General features: G+C 35.5%; 2 protein-coding genes across 2 annotated transcripts; one reads left to right on the plus strand and one right to left on the minus strand.

Moving 5' to 3' along the window:
- Positions 1-6201: 6201 nt before the first annotated feature.
- Positions 6202-14243, plus strand: LOC124212468 (G-protein coupled receptor Mth2-like). The gene is made up of 5 exons (XM_046612517.2): positions 6202-6935; positions 8094-8172; positions 8693-8829; positions 10638-10800; positions 12215-14243. Exons 1-5 carry the CDS (start codon positions 6215-6217, stop codon positions 12471-12473), a joined length of 1359 nt encoding a protein of 452 aa, XP_046468473.1. The 5' UTR covers positions 6202-6214; the 3' UTR covers positions 12474-14243.
- Positions 13574-23244, minus strand: LOC124212473 (IDLSRF-like peptide). Its single transcript, XM_046612528.2, has 4 exons — positions 22957-23244; positions 19949-20080; positions 18779-18931; positions 13574-18616 (listed from the first exon to the last, which is right to left on the minus strand). Exons 1-4 carry the CDS (start codon positions 23081-23083, stop codon positions 18423-18425), a joined length of 606 nt encoding a protein of 201 aa, XP_046468484.1. The 5' UTR covers positions 23084-23244; the 3' UTR covers positions 13574-18422.
- Positions 23245-24545: the final 1301 nt, after the last annotated feature.

Consider the following 24545-nt stretch of genomic DNA (forward strand, 5'->3'; position numbering starts at 1 on the left):
AAATGGTAAAAAAAAGTTGTTATCAATTGTTTATTTAACAATTAATTTTTCAAAGATTTTTAAAACAGTGACTGACACGATCAAAAAATTTTTTTGAAATTCTGTCATGTTCCTTGAACTGTACTACAACCTGTGAATTAATTCCAGAGGGGTGTTTTTCTTCGTTTTCGAGTAAAAAATCATTAAAGGTGTCGATGCGCATGAAATTGCGGCGCGCCGAGTCTCTACGTAATGGCGGGCGGTCGGTTGCCGTCCACCGCTACCCCGCGGTGGCGTCGCAGCGTTATTTTAGAGTCATTTTCACGATGTAGGACATGATTGAAGAATCTGAAAAAAATACTGTACCTTCACAAGGCCTGCTCAAAGCGATAAGTGAAGTTTCAACAATGTGTTTTTCACCGTTTTTTTATTACAGAGATTCAAAATAACGGTTACACACCATGAGAGTGCACATAAATGAGAATAATTACATAACTTGCTACTTATTTTAAAATAAATACACATTCTTGAAACTTGACTTATCGCTTTGAGCAGGCCTTGTGAAGGTACAGTATTTTTTTCAGATTCTTCAATCATGTCCTACATCGTGAAAATGACTCTAAAATAACGCTGCGACGCCACCGCGGGGTAGCGGTGGACGGCAACCGGCCGCCCGCCATTACGTAGAGACTCGGCGCGCCGCAATTTCATGCGCATCGACACCTTTAATGATTTTTTACTCGAAAACGAAGAAAAACACCCCTCTGGAATTAATTCACAGGTTGTAGTACAGTTCAAGGAACATGTCAGAATTTCAAAAAAATTTTTTGATCGTGTCAGTCACTGTTTTAAAAATCTTTGAAAAATTAATTGTTAAATAAACAATTGATAACAACTTTTTTTTACCATTTCGTATTTTTTTTTAAATTCTATGGAGCTTTCCGCGTAATTTGAAAAAAAAATATATATTGTATCTAATTGTTTGCCAAAGTTATGAATTTTTGAAAAAAATGGGAGTCTAATTTGTTATTGTTAATAAAAAATCGAATTTTGCATTATGAGATTCGCGCTTTGGCACAAAAATCTAACTCCTCACACACAATCCACATGCCAAATTAAAAAAATATCTGAGAGATGACTGATCCGATTGACGCGGAATAGCCCATACGCATACCTATACATATATATATTATACAATATGCATAATAATGTTTAAATGTCAATCGAGAAATATCACCGTTGTTGGATGTCACTATATTTATTTCATTGTAAATTGTAATTACTCTGCGTACCATGATGTTAACAACAATAAACTATTATTATACCTGCAGCGTGACGGATCAATGTTCATAATATTCAAGAAAATAGAAAATTTCTCTAGTCCAAACGTTAATCACTTGTGTAAAACGTAATTAAATAGAAAGATCTGCACTAGTGGTACCCAAAGTATGAGCGCTACTAAGCAAAATGGCGTCGCGCTAGGCGATCAGCTGATAATTTTGGCCTCAGTTTTATCTGAATTATGCGAACGCAAAGAGACTGACAATCACGTGCAAGCGGTTGCACTTTTTTGTTGTTACGCTGAGTTTACAAGGAGTAAAATTTTCGACAAAAGTCTAAATTTATAACTAAATACGAAGCATCTTTGCAAAGTTTGGGAGCCCAATATATCGTGAATTAGTTACTGCTGCGCCGGGAAATCCGCGTACCAACCAAAGGCGCCGTTTTCTCCGGTGTGCCCACCGAAATCAACGTAATCCAGATAGTGAGCGGCCGCACGTTCGATCCTGGGAGTTGGTTCAACCTCCTCGTTCTGAAGCGTCGCGACGGCCACAGGAACGTAGGCCTCGGCGCTGCGTGCCACTCTCGGCATAAAAGAAGGTATCCCAGAGCTCAGTTCGATTATCTTTACGTCGTCAAGGGGTATCGCCAGGTACCTTGACCTGCCGGCGATGAGATGCCCGGCATCGACCAGCAAAATTAGAGCAACGAGCTGAAACCGATTGTTATCCTTAGGACCAAAAATTCTTAAAATTTACCGCGTTTTTGGACGGCTCTAAAGAAACATGGGCAAAATTTCTGAAACCGTTTAAATTATTCTGACTATATCTGAGAGCTTTGAAGATACTCTACAGATTTTCTAGAAAGAAATCATATTCTTTATAGAAAATTTAAAAAAGACTTTGAGTTTTCTTCTTTTTATTTCTGTTTCGGACTCGGTCGAACCAGAAGTTAAGTTCGGGGAATGCTTCTTCTAATATAACTTCATTTGGCACGACAGATTTAAAAAGTTCTGAATTTCGGTGTCCTGCGCATTTTCTGACGGAATCACGTTCTTGAAAACTGGGATGGATTTTTGAGAGAAATTAGGATTGTTAGGAAAAAGTTTAAATCAATTCTTCTAGAATGCAGCTGACGAAATTTGGACTCATCTATAAAAAAAAGTTTTTCAGACATTTGCAATAACTATCGAAATTTTCCGTACACTTCTCGAAATTAATTTTCTGCATGGAAATTGAAATGCTGCTACAAAATTGTTGAACGTAATTGGAATTCGTCATAGATTTCTCAGAAAAAACTGACAATGATAAACTGTCCGAAATTCACACTCCGAGTGAATTCGCAAAGTATTGTGAAAGTTTTTGAAAACAATTCCTTCAGTGATGCGATTACTGATGGATGGAATGATGATGACGGAACTATATTTCATATTGTTAGAATAGATACAACGCAGTGGGATTAACAGCGATACGATCTAGCCGATGAAAGAAACTGCAACTCAGGCGTAAGTTTTTACTGATAATATTCAGAGTTTCACAATTTCTCTCTACAATCGATAATTTTCCTTTTTTGTTTCTTTTGTAAAAAAGACTGGTGGAAAAAATTGCCTTGTAAAATTAATTGGAACAGTTCCAGGAGTTTAGTAAAGATTTTATGAAAAGTTTTCAGGTACTGTCGAGTTTCACGTAAATCTCTGGAGAATCGAAATTTTTTTGGCAAAATCTTTCATATATTTTTCATCACCTATACATATTGGCTTGGTTAATTTATTTCTGAGAACAAAATCACAATGCCAATATCGATTTCTTGATTGAAACATTGAAAATAGCAAAAAACTTTTTGTACAATCATTATAGAACCTATGAATGTGTTCAAATTTTTTTAAAAATTTATGACAATAAATTGACGGCAAGAAGATTCCAAAAAGGTAAGAAAAATGCTTAAATAGAGTAGTTTAAAATAAGTTTAAGTGCATAAAATTTATAGTAAAAGTATATAAAACATCGAAGTCCAAAAATTTCATCTGATTTATTACGATATTTACTGTATAGCTCTAAATGTTCGTTACAGTTCATTTCCACAAATTACTAAAGTTATTGCGACGAATTTTCGTAAAATTGATTAAATATTTACCAGTGAATTCATCTCGGTGGTTAGTTGAAGGAATAATGAAGAAATCTGTTGAATCACTGAGATTTTATAGCAATTTCGTAGGCTGGAATAGCTTTCTCAATGGAATAAACAGGGACGTGGAAATAAGTGAAGAGTGAAGAGTGAAAAGCAGCACACTTGTTGGAACAGTGGCAGCTTTTTATTGACAAAGGTTTTTTTTCTAATTACTACCGGCATGTCACGATCAGCTTCTCTCTTGTTGTGCGGTTCATTCGCGGCCGCGAAGCCGTCGAAGCCATTGCCAAGAAAACGTTGTATTAATAGTGTGTATGAAATGTATTATGTATGTGCTAAGATATTGCGTGGGAGAAAACTGATCGGTTTTATATTCTCAAGACACTTTCTCTGTGGTCAATAATTTTACTTTATGCGATTTCGATTTCAAATCAATATAAACAATTCTCTTGTGGACGAATGGCAAATTAATCGGCTCAATTAATTGCTTTTAAATATAGCTAGGGGCTGGTTTGAACAACTTTATTCGAGCAGAACAGCTTTAGTCTGTGCAAAATTACCCTGGTAAAAATGTAACATATATGTCCCGCAATTTCTGCAACGATATTTATCAAATTTATTATCGAACTCTCATTGTCTCTAATTTTGTTTCGACTACTTCCAGATTATGCGCAGAATTTTTCTGAAATTTTTTTTTGAACCTCGAGGTGCGAATAACTAGAAATATTTTACAAAATTCCCGTCAAACTTCTGAATTGCGTGATGATAATCAGTTCTTACAAGCCTTTTCCAAAGTGCGTTTGAGTTTCCGAATATTAGCAAATTTCGTTGAAAAATATTCAAAAATATTTTTCCACCAAGGAACTTTCAATCGATTTTTAAGAAATATTTCAGAAAATAAATTTAATTTCAATTTTCTAACCAAATTTACCCCTGAATTTTTATTCTCGACTGAAAACAGCTGAGAGTAGCCAAGAATAATGTACAAGAATAATCAAAGCTTAAAAGACATTCTTTAAACAGCCTTTAGTATAATTTTTTGAAAACGTTATTTGATAGCTACATAAAAATATATTTTACGTTTGCAGAAAATGAGTTGTCATTACCTTTGCAAATAAAAACCTGCGCTGCGAGAGTGATAAATTGTTCGTAACGTAGTGTTCGGTAATTATATAAATAATCTTGCCATTGTCATCTTGCAGCAGTCGATTTCTATTTGGCCCAAGGGGATAAACCGCCGATTGTTATAACCAGTCGGTCCGGTAATTCTGAGTGATATTCACATGAACTTTGGTATAAGTTGTATAAATAGAGATGGGTTTTCCAAGAATGCTTCCCAGAAATATGGATTTTGATTTACCTCAGACACTACGCAATAACTCGTCAACCTACGCTCATCGCTTTGAATAACCATAAAAAATTACAGGTTGCCTCTGGGGAAAAAACTTGATGTTTTTTGCCCATGGACATTCACACCGAGAACTCACAAGCGGAACAGTGAAAGGCATGTTTCCAGATGAACACGCGTAGATTGCTTAGTTTTTCATCTCATACGGCATACCGTTCGTTATTCATGTCGATTAAGAAAGGCTTTATAAAAATATCGTACCGATAAATCCGAGCGAGTCATTACTGGAATTGCTTTAACAACCGTGGTAACAAATATTTAGATTCGAATCGCCAAAGTTGTAGGCTTTTCAAAATTGAACGTTTTCTACCGAAGAAAACAGTACTTTTCGCTCACTCCAATATCTCAAAAATAGTCTGACCCAACATCCTTTAGAAGTTTGTATTTATCTCTAATAAAGTCCGAGAATTAGCCAATCGAAGAGTCCATTATTTAAAATTTTCAATCCCACTAATTCTCAGCGATTTGATGGAGAGTTTTCAAAAAGTCTTGAGACGTTCTCAAAATATCAATTGGCAAATCAACATTCGAAACGAATTCCATTTTATGGGGAAATTCCAACAATTAATATTGAAGAAGTTTTCCTAAACATTGAAAAAATTTCTCACCATATTTTTTTGAAAATTTTCAGCATACTCTGTGCCACACTATACGCTATATTTAATTTTTTTTTTTTTTTTTTTTACGTGAAACGTTTATCAGATTACGTTTTACGGACCAAAATTATCATATAATACTATTTGATATTTACTCAGAGATTCAATATACTGAGAGAAATGTCTCGGTGTTTTTATTGCACTAGTCCTTAACTATTTTCATTTTGTACGATAATCGAAAAATAAAGTTTTGAGTACAAATTGAAAATCAGTTTTTTTCCTTTAATGATAAAATTTGATACGTGTTACGATTCTTCTTGATTATGGTCTCTTGGTTTTCTTATATCTTTTGCGACAGTTCGATGTCAATGTAGCAATAAACTGATGTTAATTCGACGGCAAAAATGTAGTGAACGAAAGAAAACGATTCAACGTTGCAATAACCAGAAAATACAGTATTGACAAGTTATGTAATTCCAAGAAACCGGTATTTGCACAACATTTATTAACACCGTCGTTGTAGCGATACCTATTCAACAAGAATTTTCTTGTAACTATAACGAATGAAATTTCCTTGAGTAGAACCTTTTAGAATTTTGCGTAAAAGAAATAACGATAATCAGGTATACATTTTTTCTCACCCAGGGAATAACCTTATACAATGATTTACTGCATACTCCGCATGATTCACGATTATACCGCAAACCGGCATGTCTAGGCTTGAAATGTGGAATACACGTGAGAGAATGGTGGGGATCGGGAAAATCCCGTGTAGTAGTATGTAATCCTGGTGTCTACAGTATGGCAAGAACAGCGCCTCGACATGGCCGCGAGGAGAAGATTGCTACTTGTGATATTGGCCTCGAATTTTTTACCGGGAAAATCGGCAGTCGACGGATATTCGAAACCGTGTTCAACAGCGGCGATCGTGAACCGTACCGAAAAGGCGGGTGAATTTCTGGCAGAAAATGGAACGCAGTTTGAAAAGGACTGTATCTGCAACTGGAAAACCTGCTTGCCACTCTGCTGCCCCTTGGGGCAAGCGAAAAGCGAGAGTAACAGCTGCGTTGAAGACAGTTTGGACGTAAATTTGACAGACATTCTTCTTCATTCGCACGGAGAAATGAGGCTGGATAAGCTTCATCCCTTCAATCTTGATCCTTGCGGTCTTGAATCGGCGCATTTCCGAGTTTCGATGGCGTTCGGTTTGCTCGAAAACGGTTCGTTGTACCTTTCGGATTATAGCAACGAAACTGTCGACGTTGGAATGTACTGCCTGTATCGCGATATCGAATCGCCGATTTATTCGGCGAAACTCTGTAATCCGAGGAAATCGCAAAGTTTGCCGTGGCTCATCGGATGCATCGTTTGCGCCTTCTTCGCCTTGGCGACCTTCATTGTTTACACCGTCGTCCCGGAGCTTAGAAACCTTCATGGACTCATTTTCCGATTATATTTGGCCTCGTACATCGGCTGCATAATCATGGCTCAGTCCGGTCTCAAGCTCATAACCGATCTGAAAAACTACAAGGAGATAATTCACGGTGATTGAGGCCATGCTGCTATAACTATTTTAGACCCTGGTGAAAAAAATTATAAAAAATTTATCGTGATTTATTTTTTCATTCTTTAGTAGTTTCGCGAAAATATGTCAATATACATTATGTCGCCGGATAGTTCGGAGGAAAATTAGTATTATTTTTGTGCGAAAAGTAAAAATTATTCTAATGATATCTGAACGATTTGGAAATAGTCCTGAGAGTTCCCGGAAAGAAATCAGATTCTTTCGAACTTCGTTTTGCATTGAAAATATGAAAAACTTTTATTGAAAATATGACCAATTTTTAGAGAAAATTAATACGTTCACCTTTGCGCAAAACTTCAATTTGTATGCCTAGTCTGGTAAAATTGAATTTCTAGTGTTTTTGTTTATTTTGTGATGATATTGCGTTTTAAGAAACTAGCATGGATTTCTCAGAGAAATTAGAAATATCGGGTAACAATTGCTAAGGGTTTTTCATAAATATGCAGCTGAAAGTATACGAACGTATCTGTAATAAAATTTTTATGAAACAAGAATTCTGCAATCTTTTCCGAAATATCAAAATTTTTTCATAAATTTGTCGAATTTAATGATCTGCATTGAAACTGAGATATTTCTATAGCATTCTTAAAAAGTGTTGCAATTTATCAGAGATTCTTCAGAAATACTGAGAAGCTTTAGAAATTAATTTTCTGAGTGACTTCGTGCAAATACAAATTTACCGAAAATGATTTGCGCCAGGGGAGTTATTAACATGCTTAGAGTTGTGATAAAATAAAGTTTCGTTTTTCTATCCAGTGAATCACTTGCAAAGAGAGACTTTCGGATTTTCAGGCTCGTTAGTAAAATTACACGACTTTTTAAGGATCGGATTGAATTCCGTGTCATTTAAGAATTTTTTGAGGTCGTTAGATACCCTGGTATTCCAGGGGAAATTTATTGAATGTTTCAGAGCTTCTAAATCTTAGTTTAAATAAAATTTGGGTTTGAAATTAGCTGTAGTGTTATTCTTGTTTTTAGGTATTTTGAACTTTACAGAAGTCCTCTGAACAAAAATGAAGCTTGCCAGACATTCTTCGCACGCTATCTGACAACTTTCTCATTTTTGTAATTCACTTCGTAATTCACACGTAATTTACCATAAATTTCAAAATTCCAGCATTCGTCGGAATCTATTTTTGCCTCACTTGTGCATTGTGGCTGAACGTGATGAGCTTCGACATTTGGTGGACACTGCGGTAAGGCCCCAGTAAACGAGTTATTAATAAGATTGGAAAGAATTGAAAGTAACGGGAAAATTGAATCCGGTTGAATCCATTTAACCGATACCAAAATTATTTTATAAAGAGAATAGCTTGGATGGTTAATAGTTGAATATATTTCAACACCAATAAGTGACTAACAATTGCGATTGATTGACAAGTATTAGTACATTTGCAGTTTTTAGCATCAAGCATATAATTACAACTTTGAAGAAATTTGAAATTTCTATATAATAGGAACGCAATTGTGTATCACAAATTATATAAAAAACTTGAAAGAAACCAAATTCAATCAGGCAATACAATAGAACATTTAATTTGAATTAATTTTCGTGTCATGCAATCAGTTTTTCTGTGAAATTCAGATTGGTGGACATCAAAACAAATCTGTTTCCATACGTTTCAATCCTGTTTCGTTTAATGGATAACATAATCACAAATAACTTCAGCATATCAATATCGGCGTTGTAAAACTTACGGCAATTGCTGTTTTCAGAAGCCTCGCACCCATTCAGAGCAATGTCAAAGAAAGAGAGAGAAAAAGGTTACGATGGTATATGGCTTATGCTTGGTTAGGCCCTGGGGTCCTGATGATCGTTTTTTGTTTCGTTGTGTTGGTTGGAAACATTCGCAGTGAGTTGATATTGACATTTATTATTCTATTTCAAGCATATACGGTGCACGGAATCTTTATTTGAAAAGAAAAAACTCGTCAAAATCAATGAATTTTTCATGAAAAGAAGATAATTACGGTTGTTTCGAAAAAGTGATGTCAAAAAAAAGTACACACATGAATTATTATGCCTTAAAATCCTGCGATAACTCGACGTCATTTTTTCGAACAATTTAAAACAAAAGAAGGTTAATGCGATTATCGGAATTTTACCGAAAACAATATTTGTGTTTAACTTTGCAATGTTTTCGTCAAATTTGAACTTGTGTCGAGAACTGCTGTGCGAGAAAAATAGGCTGGTTCGTTGAAAGATAATTTCAATATAGCATGTGTTGAATTTGGTCAACACTTGATTAAATAAAGAGGTTATTCATGCGTTGGTGGGATAAAGAAAGAATTCTTGAGCTTTTAGGTATTTTGTGACATTGAGTCAGCGTAGAGTAAGACATGCGTTAAAAATCGCTTTCATAATCAACCCAAGTAACAAAAGATATGCAAATTGCATGCAATTATCAAGAAAGAAGTCACGAGTGTTGTGCAAATTCGCCAATTTTACTTCCACTTATGTAGCTTGTTTTTCATCCATAAAATGATGGCAATCAATGAAACAGGAACTGGCAGCAATTATGCCGCAAGTCATGAAATTTGAGTAGTGCATCTCACGTCTTTTTTGTTTAAAATGCTGCTAATTTGTGTATGTATTCTGCGCAATCATCCCAGTCAAGGTGTGTATCATATATTCTAATTTACTTTCTGCTTATTACAGCTCCGTTTGTGAGAATCAGATTGCTAACACACGGCGGGAAAGGAAAGTAATTCTTGAAAGAACTCCATTCACTTCAATCTAGTATCCCTTATTCGTTTCAAATACGATAACTACAATTAAAAAATTTCGATTTAGTTTTTAAAACTGATTCAGGCAAGCGAATTCCTTGATTCAACGGAAGCCTTTCTTGTCGCGATCAAGTGAACGTTTTCATGTGTTTCCGAAAATGAGTCAACTAAATATCATTACGTTTGAAGTTTATTATTCATCGTAAAAATCAGTATACTAGTACTACAAGCCGCCACTAGGCGGTGAACTTTCTCGTTATAAAAGTAGCTTCAGAGATAGTTATACAACCAGATACTAGGCTAGAAGGTCAGATACGAATAACGTCGGATAAATTGATGACCAATCTTATTAAAAACGAAGAAAGCATAAGACTAATTTTAAGTTTCGAGTCATCGACGTCGATATTGACTACACATAAACAAAAACAATTGACACATGTTCAGTTTAGAATTCCACGCATACAAAAATAAAACTTCGGATGTCATACATTTTTTTTATACGAGATTTAAATTATTGCATGGAACTCACACAGCGTTTTCTTGATTAATTGACAATCAGCATGATCATTCAAAGGCTTGCTTCAATTCTATATCAAGTTGTCACGAGTTTTACGGCCGACAAAAGTATCTTATTGAATTAAGTAAGGACTGTGTTCTCACCGCATTTGACTATAGCATTCAGTTGAATCAAACCAATATCACTTGACTCGAATAAGTCTTTCCCTCCGTGCAATAATGTAATAGCGATTTGCACACAATCTTTGTTGATAAAAATACTGCAAGTCATGGGGTACCGTCAATTTTACCTGGGAAATACAACCCACAGTTATTGCGAAAAATGTTCGAAATAAAATGTTTCCCCAGATTGTTATAATATTAATTCATAATATCCACCAAAAGTTTTTTTCAAATCTATTGTCTGCACGTTTTACAGGTAAATCAGTCAGCTTGTGCTTTTTGGTTGGGCCCATTGTTACAGCAGGCATTTGCAACACATGTTTATATATTGCTACAGCCATAACAATAATCCGGCGTAGAAAAGACACGTCACACCTGGTCGATGGAGTCAATAAACACCACCAAGAAAATGTACAATGGTACGTCAAGAGAATCCCTAAATAGAATACGGAGGTCAACATTAAACGACAAAAATATGTAGCTTGTTACAAGGGGCACTGTAACTTGTCTAAATTAATTGTAAAAAAAGTTTAAAAAATCAGATCTATTATCTCTAGATGTTGGCGACGCATACTAATACATAGACAGAAAACAACAGCTGAAACTAGTGCTTCATGACCTATAATTTCGTAATCGGCCGTTGCCACAGACCATTATTGCCCCATGTGATGATTAAGTTATAATCCGATGTTTAACGCGATCTCAACCTGAGAATGTGTAAAAAATTAAGAAGTGCACTCAATAACACATTGAAACATTGAAACCATATGTAATAACAAAGAGGTATGGTAAGGCGAGGGGGTGAACGACCGCTATAGATCAGCTAGAGATTAGTAAAGGGACAGGATGTATTATAATACTACGATGTGTGTGCGAATGAATCCAAGTACGCTAATCTCACGCACACTACAGCGAGTGGTCAACAAGACAATACAGTCTAAGGTTCTGAAAATCCCCGCAAGAGCAAACGAGACGAGAATATGGAGAAGAATCCAAAACCAGATCGGTATTAGTCGAAACTCGGAAGAGATAACACGTGAGTCTTGTTGACAGTAGCTCGTTATGCGTGCGAGAGTAATACAGTGAACTGTGTGAACATGGGGCTGTCAACTCGACGAATCGTGGATCATAATGATCGATTTGATTATTAAATGACGTTGGATTGTGTTTCTAATGCACTTGTGATCGAGTAATTAGATGCGAGAGCAGAACTGGGTAGAGCCGGTTAGGGATTATCGCGCTGGCCTTCCCGGGGCCTCATGGTTGAGGTTTGGACCCGGGGTGGTTGACATGTTGGGAAACCAACGTGGTCATTACGGTCCACGGATCGTGAATACGTGAAAATAAATAACAAATCACACAAAATTGCAGCCCCGGTTAAAATAGTACAGGTACTGACCCCGATCGTTTCGGGTGAAATGGTACCTGTACACGTCATCCTGGGGCCTACTTCGGTTCTGCTCGCGACGAGACCCGTGTTGAACGGATAACCGTAAGAAAGTCACCCAAGTGGACACAAGCGTTGAATAATTACTGATTGATTGAATGTAAAGCCTGTCCAATAAACCCTGAAGTACAGTTTCATGTCTGGTGTCCATATTGTTAATCGTTGAATCGATCCCGGAACCACTATTATTGTTTTGAGTTTATCGAGAAGGGTGACTGTGAGACCTATAGTTAGTAAAAAAGGAAATTTGGGTACTTTTAGTACTCGGCTGTGAGGGCTGTCACTAAAACTAGATCTATTGATCTACGCGTCTCGTTGAATTCTGACGCAAAAATTTTAATCGTGAAATTGATGAACTTTGGATGTAATTCTACGTTCGATTTCAGGTTCAACTTGTATTTGAAGCTTTTCGTAGTGATGGGAGGACCGATGATCTGGTTAGTCGCGACCGTAACGAGGCGCAGTCTAACTTACAAATTGTCGGCGTTGGCGGACGTGCTTCAAATGTCGCAGTGCATAATGGTGTTCATTATATTCGTATGGAAAGACGACGTAAAACGGTCACTCCGACGACTATATGCCCGAACCATGCATAAGCTTCCATCTTCTCTCCGAGCTGACCGGATACACACCACAGTGAATTGATTTTCAAAAAGTAAGAGCTTTTATATCTATAAATGACGTACCGCGGTGATGAGGATTATTTTTAGAAAATTTCAGAAATTTCTACAAATTTACTCAGAACGGATTTCTCACATTTCCCTAGTATTTGTCAAAAGTCTCTGTAACTTTGACGATTTGTCAGGACTTTCTCTAAATGTTCTTATTTCTATGTAGAAAATTCATTTCGACATATTTATGCAATAACCTTGATATTTTTTCAACATTTCTGTGGAAAGTTGTCGTAATATGTACAGTTTTGTTGAAAAAATTCTTCTACAGATGTGACTAGTATGCCTCGATCTGACAGTTTTTCTGCGCGCTGACCGGTTCGTATTTAATACCGAGCGACTTTTTTAACGCGTATTTCACTCTCTATTTACGCCTACCTCCATGTAATAAAATTAAACTGTGATCTCTTTCGCTGAGTTTTCCGTCCCATTATATTCGTGTCAGTTTGCTAAAACCGAGGCTGAAACGATCAGCTGATCACTCGGTGTGCGGCCATATTACTCTAGCCATGCTTATCCCTGATAAAAATTCCGGAAAGCGAAACGGTCTGTTTTTACAGAAATCTATCCAGATCCTATAAGAATAATAATATAGACCAGACTGATTAACCCATCTGGAATTCTCATCAGGGATGCTTCGGGTACCAAAAATACTTCACAATTTCAGACTTCGGAATTGTGCGTTGTTGAGTGTTATAATTTTTGTACTATTATAATAATAAAGACGATGTGAATCAAAACAATTGAATATTCTTATTGCCTTACCCGTCCTGTTCTCGTATGGCATCGTCTCTAAATTAAGTAAAGTTTTTTTGGGGTTAGTAGTGAGAGAAAAATGATAAATAATCATAAATCATATTACCAATCTGAATAAATCTGTGTTTTATCATGGCTAGTAACATTCCGTTTTACTCAAATTGTGATGATGTATGTAATATGTTTCAATTTTCTTGGATTTTAATTAAATCCGATGAAGTGTCTTACAATTGATAAAATTTGTGGACGTGAGAATATGAATATATCATCCTTAAAATTATTTCCGGGATAGTAAAGGCGGGTAAATAAAATAATTGATCTTTCTGTATAAATGTATTGTTTACTAAAAACACAAGACACAAATATAGAGGCATTGCAAATAATTCTTAAATATGTGACTAAGCAACAATACATATATGTATATATATATATATTATCGTGATTTCTGCACTTATTTTAATGCGGATGAAAAAAATATACTGGTAAATTTAGCTAATATACTCAATAATGAATGCAGAATTTCACACGATTTCATACAATCAATAGATAAGTTCATCGAAAAAATATATGTATTTCGGTAACAGGAATTTAATGTTACTATTGCTTGTTTTTCACTTCGATTAAACAATCTCTGTGTTACAAGCAATATGATGCCTCGTGTAACGTAGCAACTGCTCTATTATCATAACAACTCTGTATATTGTGAAAAGAAATTCTATGGCACCTTGAATACACCCACGTTAAATTCAATCTATGTATTCATTTCCTACTCCTCCACCCTTGGTCATAGCTGCATTGGTTATAACACTTTGGATTATTCAGATTTTTGAAAAGAAAAGGGTCTTGAATTCGATATGCCCAAATCAACGTTTCGCTTCAATTATGTGATTAGTTTATACGATTGACAATGTAAAATGAATAAAAGAAGGTGAAACCGGTGATAAAAGCATCGGAAACTTAAAGCAGTTCGTTTCATTCGGTGAATAGCTGAGGATGTGAAAAAGGTAACTTATTTTCTTAGTAACAGTATTAAATGCAAAAAACTTAAATAATTTTGTAAACCGTTACGAAATCTTCACATAAATTACACAATATAATAATAAAGTGTGACAAAGTAAATTTCAGAAAAGAGGCTTGCAGTGGGTATCATAAAAAATTAGGGTGGCTATGATAGATCGAAAATTATCAGCATAGTTGTATTAACTTGCAATTTTCTTATCAGTGAGTTTTGGAAAAAAAAAAGAAATCAACGAAAATCACCGGACGGAAAGATACGCGGATCAAATAAACTTAATATTAGTGTTCAAGATTGCAAGTGTATAGTTGATAATACTAATTCCTAAATTCGTTTTGATATGTTTACGATACAACAAGTGTTACATGAGAATTACACAATATGCGTCACAGATCTTGAAGCTTACAGAACTAACGGTATGTACACATTTATTACACTTAGACACGATAGGTAAGTAAAGCTTAAAATTACAAAAGTAATGATTGATATGTATGGATTTATTTTTAATATTATATATTCTGTGTATATATATATATGTATATATATATCATGTATATTATATAAGTATTGAATTATTATACCTATATTTTGCAACTGTTTGCGGAATCCGGCAAACTTTTTACCAGTGATAAATGGGTAATGAGATTACCGGATACTTCAAACTGTTAAATATCTTTTCTGTAGACTTACAATTATAATCCCTCATAAGCAACTTCTATATCCCAGGCCCTATTTTGGAATATAGTTGTTACCGTATGGGGTATATTATTAATAAATTACTTTTTTCTATTTAAATTTTTTTATTTATTTATTTTATTTTTTTTTTTTTTTTGCCATTTTTTCTTTTATTTTTTCAATTGGAAGTTCCATATTGCTGTGCTTGACGAAGTTATATATATAATACCAAAAAACTTATATAATTTTGTGGATATAATCTACGTTGATAATGGGTACACGCAGCATCACGCAATATGTTGCTCACGTTCGTAAAGTTATTATACGCACGATTTACCGTGTATAAAAAATGTAATTCCTCTTCCCGAAAAAGAATTATTTTCAGAAAATTCCAAAAATTTTTACGAATTTACCCAGAATTTGAATTTCTCGTAGCATGAGTTTGAAAAAAATAAATGAGACAAATACAAACGTAACGAGACAATAACAGGCGTAGGTCTTACACTTATTAATAACGCATCTATAATTGCAGCTCATAAAATGTCAGGTTGTAATTAGGCAATTATATATATATATCATAATTTCCGATGATGACTGGATATGGCACGATGTAAAGACACAAATTACGTTTACTCAAAACATATCATGATTTTTTTTACAGACTCGAGATACAGTAGAAACTAATTGTTAGAGACGCTGCGTAATGACCCATCATTTTTCGTAGCACCAAGGTAAGGGCTACCACGACTTTGTCTTAATTTTAATTGTGATTGCCTACGGGAGTCTTTTTACGACTTGTTCTTAACGCGAATCTTAGGTTTTCCCATTTCATTCGTTTCAACCTCTCAAATGTCATGGAATCGTAGATACCTACTACATGCGAATTCGATTCGCAAATGTCCGCTGTCGTATTACTTCTTGCATTTCATACATTCTATCGGATTATTACGCGAATACAGAATCAATTGGAACATGTTCCAATTTCACTGATTTTCTCATTCGTTACTATATTTGTATTGGGTTTTAAAATGTAGGCGGCGCTGTAGCAATACAATATGGCGCTGACGATCAGCTGATCGTTTCAGCCCCGTATTTAGCTAAATTATACAATTATAACGGAACAAAAAAAAACTCCGTACAACTGGCTACAATTTAGTTCTATTACATTGAATTAGCAAAGAGTAATGAACGAGATTTATAATTAGATACACCACTCATTTTCGACCACCGAACGGCGCGTTTCGACATTTTAAATCCCAATACTATTATAATATCGAAATTATCACAGTAACATTTTACGTCGCTATAGTGCTTTTCGTTAATTATACTTGGAATATCTAAAATTTTCCGAGATATTTCGCATCAGAATTAGTTTGTTGATGTCGATGAATAAGCGTTTCATCAAAAAAGATACTTTCACATCTATTTCAACTCCAACAAACCACAGTCGATCTTTGAGTTGGTTGTCAATTGTTTCAATACGAACGATTGTTTTCGCGTCATAGAAGGAGTCAGTTACAAAGCCTTACTTGTGGCCACCACAATATGATTGATTTTCTTCACCTGTAGATTAGTTTAGTTATCGCTGTCAAGCAATAGTATTATTATAGATGTTGCAGTCTTAAAGCTGCTGATATGTATCGATAGTATACATATATATATATTTTTACTGTAATCACTAAGATTGTTACTCGTTATACAATCCCGAAAGACTTTTTTTCGTGCTTACATTTACACCCATATCACTTATCATTTGTTATCGATATGTCAATTTGTAAAGAAAAGTCCGTTTATACAAGACTTTTCAATGGACGGTTCATTCTCCATAAAAATTCTTCTCCGTCGGTCAAGACCTTCTCGTTTTGGTTGAATTCGAAAAACATTTTCTTCACGTCAGAAATTTTCCAACAGAATTAACTTTGAAATATGTACTTTAATAAGGCAAAAAATATGTGTAAAAAGAAAAGAAAAATCGGGTTTATCTTGTTGTTAAAGTACTGATGAAAAGAAAGTATTACTTCGCTTGATTATTCGATCATTTAGAACAAGATCTTTTCTGACTTTATGAACAGTCATGGACACTAATTAACAAATAATGATTCGAATTCTGTTAGCGAAGTTAAAAAAATATCTTTCGATAGGCTAATCATGGAGAAGGAAATGATCAATCACACACCCTACTTTAGTCTTGCGCAACCTCGCTGCAATTCCCATACGGGACAATCCAAATAATATTCCAAATACGTGAAAGTATTATGATTTAGCGGAGAAGTACAAGGGTTAAATATCGCAGCGTTGTACATTGGGATCCAAAGGATTGGAACAATATGGCGTCGCGCTCGGCCATCAGCTGATCGTTTCAGCCCTGATTTTAGCTAAATTACACGAACATGAAGTGATAGAAAATTCCGTGCAAACGGTTAAATTATTGTTTTAATTCATTAGGTTAGCAAATAGTGAAATATGTATCGAAAATCCACGTTTATCATTAAATACAACAAGATTATCGTACATATAAATTACTTCCGCCACATTGCACCTTGCATGATTTCGGATCCCAGTGCTGGTAAAGTTAATAAAATAACAGCGCTCATACAAACGTCAACTTTTCTCGTATATGTATGTGCGTATCTACTTATAATTCTACATGCATATATTTTTACTCAAAATGTTTGTTCCTGTATATATATAATATATCGATATGTGTATGAATATACAGTGTGTAAAAAGTATTTCTACTCACATACATACACAGGCGCGTATGCTTTACATATGTTGCTTGAATTCTTGCGATGACATAACCGAGAATAAAAAATTTTAGGAGAATGGTATCACTTGAAATACGGAAGTTGTCACTCTGATATGATAAATTTCGAGGTCGAAATTACTAGTTTAATTAAGTACTAAAAAAATTTGTCAAAACATTTATATGTACCGAACAGTGCAATCGTGATATCTGTACGGTGAATTACTAGAAGATTGAATTGGTTTCTCAGTTCGAAAACTCCATATTGACTCATATATTACTATTAATATTATTATTATTATTATTATTATTATTATTATATCCTGTGCAGGTGAAACTTTTATAGACATTGAATCCGATTTCTCGTGGCATAGTAATTTTACCGAAGCATTTGTCATTGTACCGCATCGCTTCAATCTTAATAAACATTGTATATATATAATGAAAATACTCATGTGCAGTTTACAAGACTTACGGAATATTCGGAAACGCGTAGCACGTTATTTCTATTGAAAACATCTATAACTGCTCGAATATTCCCTGTCAAATATTTGACGATGTACTAATATTTACGAATTGGAAAATATAGAGATATGGGAATCATCATGTTTTAAATGTGTCATTTGTAAATAATGTAAGGTTATCGGGTTCTGTATAAGATACCATGGAAAAGTCTCTATGGAGTGTCTGCAAGATGAGTTTCCGTTTCTGCAATACCGATGATAGATAATTCAGTCCAGAAAACCGGTGTTCACCAATTTTTCCAAAAAAAATTTAACGTCACCTAGTTCCGAGTCTTTGATGCCAAGCGATTTTAACATTCCGATGTCCCCGTTCTCCACAGCCATGAAAACTGACCTCAGGTGCTCGAGATCGGAACGCATGAGATGCAGAGCAGCACCGAAATCTTCGATGGTTTGAGATTCTGTTTGAAAAAAAAAAAATAACGCAATTTTTAAAACCGCCTTCAAATGTTCGAGGTATTTTGAATTCGATGATAATTCTAAATGTCAAACCGGTAATTTCTTCGCTCTTGGGTTTACGACAGGTAAAAAACGTTACAAAGATAAATAATAATTATACGTACCCGATAGAGCGATGGCAACTTTTTGAACGCCTCCGAGGGGCGCCAAAGCGTCTCGGGCCTTACTCCCGAATAATTTTTCGAGGTAATTTGGACCGTGGCTGGCGAGTAATGATTGCAGAAAGCTAGCTGTCTCCTCGACAGGAGGCCTTTTTGCTGAAATTCGAAAAAATCGGTGAATGTACGATCATGCGTACATATATATATCATGTCGTGACAAACTCAGGATATTGAAAACCCAAATGCCGATGTGTCAAGTCTTGTCATTCTGTAGGTAGATTCATCTAATTCGCACCGAGTTTTTCGCCGGCTTGTCAGGATGACCAACTCAATTGTGGCTAGAGCTGGTAATCAAAATTCATATTTGGCTCGAGTTTGTGTTGCGTTGAGAATATATCGTAGCCAAAATGTGACGGATTTGCATTCAAGTTGTCATCAACTTAAAACACTTGCGCGTATTGGCAATTCACGCCGCAACCCAACCAGACGGAGTTGGCCAGCCTGTTTGAGGAGATGAAAAACTTTGCGCGCGCACACTTGCGTGTTCAATTTCTTGACAGTGTCGCGGTATGAACGATTTCGCCAAAAATAGGTAAGCCATCGCAGCAAGTTGATCAGTTTCTCCTATGGAATTTTGGCATCAGATTTCTACTATTTATTGTCGACGAGAAACATTCCTACCGAAAGAGTATTTTATGCGAAAATATCTGAGCTTTCAGTGTGATGTATAAAATCCGTTTTTTGATAAATGTAATCATAAAATAAATAAATCAACTTATCGAAGATCGTACAGGGCTAGAAGCCTACAATTCCACAATATATTCATATCTTATTAATCATGATGGTCGATTACTTATAATTTACGGAATCGGCCATATATATTTCGTATATCGTATTTCGATTGAATAATATTTTGGATGACTGTTTTAGTTTTCTGTAATAATTATGTATATATCTCAGGATTTTTTATGTATAAGTTTTTCTTAGATTTTAGTCCAACTATTACCAATTTCAGATCTCAGATTTTACCAACCGTCTTGTTGTTAATTTTGTTCTATCATAATCTAATTTCAAACGAGTTGTTCATGAATTTATTTATTCACAGTCTGGAAAATTGGTTTTTTTTGTGTTTTTTTTTCGTTGATTTACAAAATGCTAATTTGGCGAACTTACCAGCAGTGCACAAACGAGAGTCCTCGTCGTAGCCGTCTTGACAATCAGGAGCACCGTCGCAGAGATACTGTATTGAGATGCAAAGTCCGTCCTTTGGGCACTTGAAGGGCTCATAGGCGTGACAGGCTCCACCTGTAAAAATATTATTGTTATCAATTGTGGTCCAAAGGAGAACTATTGATTAACAGAAGATTGCTGTATCCTAGATTAAAAAAACAATTAGTGAAAAATAGTTAGACTCTGACATACTTGGAGCTTTTGAGATTTCAAGTAGAATACGAAGTACCAAAGAATCGATTATGAGTTCTTTCCGGAAACTGTCTAGAATGATATGAATTTTCTCGTTCGTAATAAAAATAATTGCAACTTTTCCAGAAATAGTACAGATTTTTTCTCAAAACTACACGAAAATATGATAAGTTTATTAAGGAAATATTCGAAAAAAAACTTATGAAATACCGTTGATACGCTTGTTCATCAGGGAAATAATTTTATATTGAACTCGTCATATTCAACATACTTAATTTCTAATAAACCACATGTCACGAAATATTTCTAAATCTATTATTGTAATATTTCTATATTGCAATAACAGTAGCAATGTTAGAGTAATTATTCCAAAAATATTTTAATTCTATGCGTAAGGAGATTGCGTGCTGTGTGGGGATATATACAAATATTAAAGTTGTCGGTAATACGGAGAATCCTGTCGCGATCGCGTGCCGGAAAATTTCAGTGTGAATTCTGAACGCACAAAAAACATTGCAGCGTTTTTTTCTTTTTTACCGAAACATTCAATGCAGAATGTAATTTGCTGTAAAGAGGTGGCTAAAAGAGAAATCGTTAAATCGGCGGTGAGTTGAAAGAAAAGATCAGACTAGGCCTAATAATATCAGCGTTTTGCAATTAATTTAGAATGACTTTGAAGGATTTAAAAAGTTGTAGAATACCTAAATGCAGTTCGTGTCCTGCTTTATTCAGACTTTTTACTAAATTTCCGAATAAATCTTAAAGTCGATAGATGAGGATTCATTTTTAAATTGCATAGCTGCAACAATTTCAACCTTATCGCGATTCTTGGACAAATAGCTGGAACTTACGAGCTGAAAAGTTTCTTTCCTTTTTCTCACGTTTTACTGAATTTCACAGGAGTCAAAGGTGCGAAGTAACGATTTTTCGTGAATTTTCATTGTTACGTCAACTTGAACCTCATCGTAATTCTCGGACGGAAAAGCCGTAAGTTATTGCCTGCGTATAGGCGCCTGTTGATATCACGAGGGTAATACATGTGACTGTGTAAAGTGAATGCGCGCAGTGGTTGGTGCAGGCGCAACAAGGTGAAAAAGGCGGTGAGTAACTGGTGTCGGTATCGATCGAATAAGGCGGAGGCGGCGTCGGAGGAAAGGGCGCTTCCGTTACTCCGTTCCACGAACCAATATCACGTAATTCAAATTAATTTCAGCGGACCGGAAGGGCGAAGGGAGCGACTAGCCGCGAGACAAGATCAGCACTGGGTCATAAGTAGAATTGATCCACACCCCGGTGAACAAGAAATATTAAAAACAATGGATAATCCGAATCCAGCTGAATCCGCGTTTCCGATCACGAGATTACAATTGAAAACAATAGCTTGAACGACTAGTTAGGACTAGTTAGGACTACAATGGATTGACCGGTATTTTTAGAGTCACATTTTTCAGAATTGAATGAAATCGTAACTGTAGTGCGATTCGAAGTTTGCCAAATGAATTATGTTCCAAACCGAGAACACTTTCGCAATATCTTGTGTCACGGATTGAATTAGATTAATGGAAATTTAAATTACCACAGAAAAAAACGTCACATGAATTAGAAACATCGTTGTAGTATTGAGACAGAAACTAATGGATGGAAATAGATTGTTCTAGATGTACCGATTAGGTTTGCTTCCAGACGAATTTAAATCTGTACAGAATAAACGAATATCAATGTATAGAAACGGAATTTTATATCACAGTTTGGATCAAATGTAAGTGCATTACAATTCGAACACCAAAAAAAATTGACAGAAAACAAACCCATCGATAGATTTTCAGAACATCATTGATTCGGGTTGGTTTCCACATCGCAAATTCGGATCGGGGAAAACCAAGACCAATCTGTTTTAACTCATTTTATGGGCTGGCTCTCGGGAACCAATTTGAACCTTGACATTGAGGGTGCAAGTTGGACGGGCAAACTATCGCACAATGACGTGGCATGCCAGGCGAGGGATAAATTCAGCTGGCCTCGATCGAGGCGAAAAACAATTCCCGTTTACGAAAAAGATTCAAATGTCCTAGAGCAGATTCGTTTCGATCATTCGTCAATATATATATATATATATAAATTTCTCATGAAATCGGTCTGCATGCGGCAAAAATCAATCCATTTTCGAACGTTCTACTGTTTTAAATACGTGCGGACGGGTTGTATTTTTTTCAAGTTTTCATGTTTGAATTATTCAATTCGATCCAAACTGTAATGTAAAATCCCGTCGCTGCGCATTCATATTCAATTCGTTTGTATAAATTTGAACTCACCTGAAGTGAAGTTTAATACATCTTGAAAAACTTTATTCCTTGGTTTCTGGTTGAATAATGCAACGATTTCATTCATGTGAATCCATGAATAGCCCCAGCGACTTTAAGGTTTTCTATCGGATACTCTTTGTTGTAATTCAAGCTACCGTGAATCCATAAATTCGAAGCGTAAAAAAAGACATTCCGAATTTTGACAAGATTTTCAATATAATTGATTAAATATTTTGAATTAATTGAATGATTCCGACAATTCTAATTGCACCAAATACCTGTGGATCCATTGTAATCATTGGCCACGGATTGTCGTCACGAAACACATTCAGCTAGTCATCCGAGCTATTGTTTTCAACGGTTAATTTGTGATTCGAATTTGTGATTCCTATTGCTTTCAACAGTTTTCGAACTTCCTTTGTTCACTTTGGGAAGTCGCAGTCGATTCTGACTTACCTGTTCTCTTGGAGCTCAAGTGGCCGTAGAGTCGACTCAGATCTATGGCCATAACGGCTCTCGGAAAGGCGGCGCAGGCCGTCAGGGCGAGGCCCAGGGCTAAGCTGGTGCAGAAAACGCGGACCATTTTCAGGGGGTTCTGACCGAGCTTTGGGGCTTTAACTCGGTGCGATATTCCGGCTCTGATGCTTCGTCTCCTTCACGAGCTGCAGACTCGAATGCCCCTCGACAACAAACGCGCGCGGCTTCGGACCCTGCAATTACACCTTCGTCGAAACAGGACAGCTCCACGCGTCACTCCGACTCGCCAACCAATCAGATTCGGCAAAACGAAACCGAGGAAAGGATGCTCGCGACACCCACGCGCAATCGATTCCACAACCTGCACCCTCTTTTTGATACCTGTAAACGTTTCCCTGGCCGAAATTATTTTCGCAAACTTTCTCGAATTTTCAACAATTTTAAACTCACAATGTGAATATCGACAGTTTTTTTTTTTTTTTTTTTTAGCTTCTCTGAAAAATCTCTGACAAATTTTAACCATTTCCTGAAATTTTATAAATATATCCGGATATTTCAATTAGCAGGAAATTCTTTTCAAAATTTTTTACGGAAACACCTTGATATTGCCTCAAATTTTCTGATTAGTTTTTGTAATTCTGCTTCTATTGAAAATCTTCTTTTACCCAAGTTTCTAGATTTTCTTTTTTTTTTTTTTTTGCTGCCTTTCAGTGACGTTAATTTCAACCATGTGCTAAAAATTTCTAATTTCTCTCAGAATACACACCAGTTTTCGCAGAAATACCACAACTTAGATTATTAACTTGCCGCTCCGTTTTTACCAAGAAAATAAAGCAAGGAAAATTGTTATCATCAGCCCCAAAAATGAAAATTCAAGTTCTCACTAGATCTCGATGTTTCAAGGTCTGGAGAATTGACTCTGACCAATTTCGGATTACGTCTCGGTTTACGTGCGAGTGCGTGTGATAATTTTTTACCCGGTAATATTTGGAGAACAGATGAACAGATTTGGATGATATAGTTTCCAGTTGGCGGGGCTTTCTTTAACTTAGAACTGATTAGACTTGGAATATATCCGGTCCAGTAATTTTCGAGTTATTTAAACATGCAGCTTCAGGGTTACAAATTTCGATCTGGCTGCCATTTAGATATAGTTTAGTGTACAAACTAAGAATAGAAGCCATTAAATTTTTAGGTCTTTAACGAAAAACACGTTAATCGATTGTATCATGATTTTGAATTAAATCATTGTCTTCAAATTTTCAGCACTTCCTGCTGTCGGAGAAAAATATGACATAATATGTTCTTCGTACGAGAAAATTTTATCCTCAGGAATTGTCAGAAAATATATATTTTCTTTACATTTTCAGTCCTGTATTATGCGAAACTATGACGGATAAATGATTAAAATCGCGCTGCAATTGCTTTGAATATTGTATATTTTTTTTATTTTTAAATACATAATAATATAAACGATTGTTACGATATTGTTGTTCTTTGTAGTAAAAACGAGACACCGTACAAAAAATATTATTTAGTGGTGACAATATTCATTATACGTGTAATAA

Source organism: Neodiprion pinetum, chromosome 2 (assembly GCF_021155775.2).
Source record: "Neodiprion pinetum isolate iyNeoPine1 chromosome 2, iyNeoPine1.2, whole genome shotgun sequence".
NCBI lineage: Eukaryota > Metazoa > Arthropoda > Insecta > Hymenoptera > Diprionidae > Neodiprion > Neodiprion pinetum.

Bases quoted from the DNA above. Each gene is read 5' to 3' on its own strand.
- LOC124212468 (XM_046612517.2), top strand. From the start codon at position 6,215: ATGGCCGCGAGGAGAAGATTGCTACTTGTGATATTGGCCTCGAATTTT. The intron at 6,936-8,093 runs GTGATTGAGGCC...TCAAAATTCCAG, and splicing joins CTACAAGGAGATAATTCACG to CATTCGTCGGAATCTATTTT. The intron at 8,830-10,637 runs GTGAGTTGATAT...CACGTTTTACAG, and splicing joins GTTGGTTGGAAACATTCGCA to GTAAATCAGTCAGCTTGTGC.
- LOC124212473 (XM_046612528.2), bottom strand. From the start codon at position 23,083: ATGGTCCGCGTTTTCTGCACCAGCTTAGCCCTGGGCCTCGCCCTGACG. The intron at 18,932-19,948 runs GTAAGTTCGCCA...TTCGAATTTCAG, and splicing joins CTCTCGTTTGTGCACTGCTG to CAAAAAGGCCTCCTGTCGAG. The intron at 18,617-18,778 runs GTACGTATAATT...TTTTTCAAACAG, and splicing joins AGTTGCCATCGCTCTATCGG to AATCTCAAACCATCGAAGAT.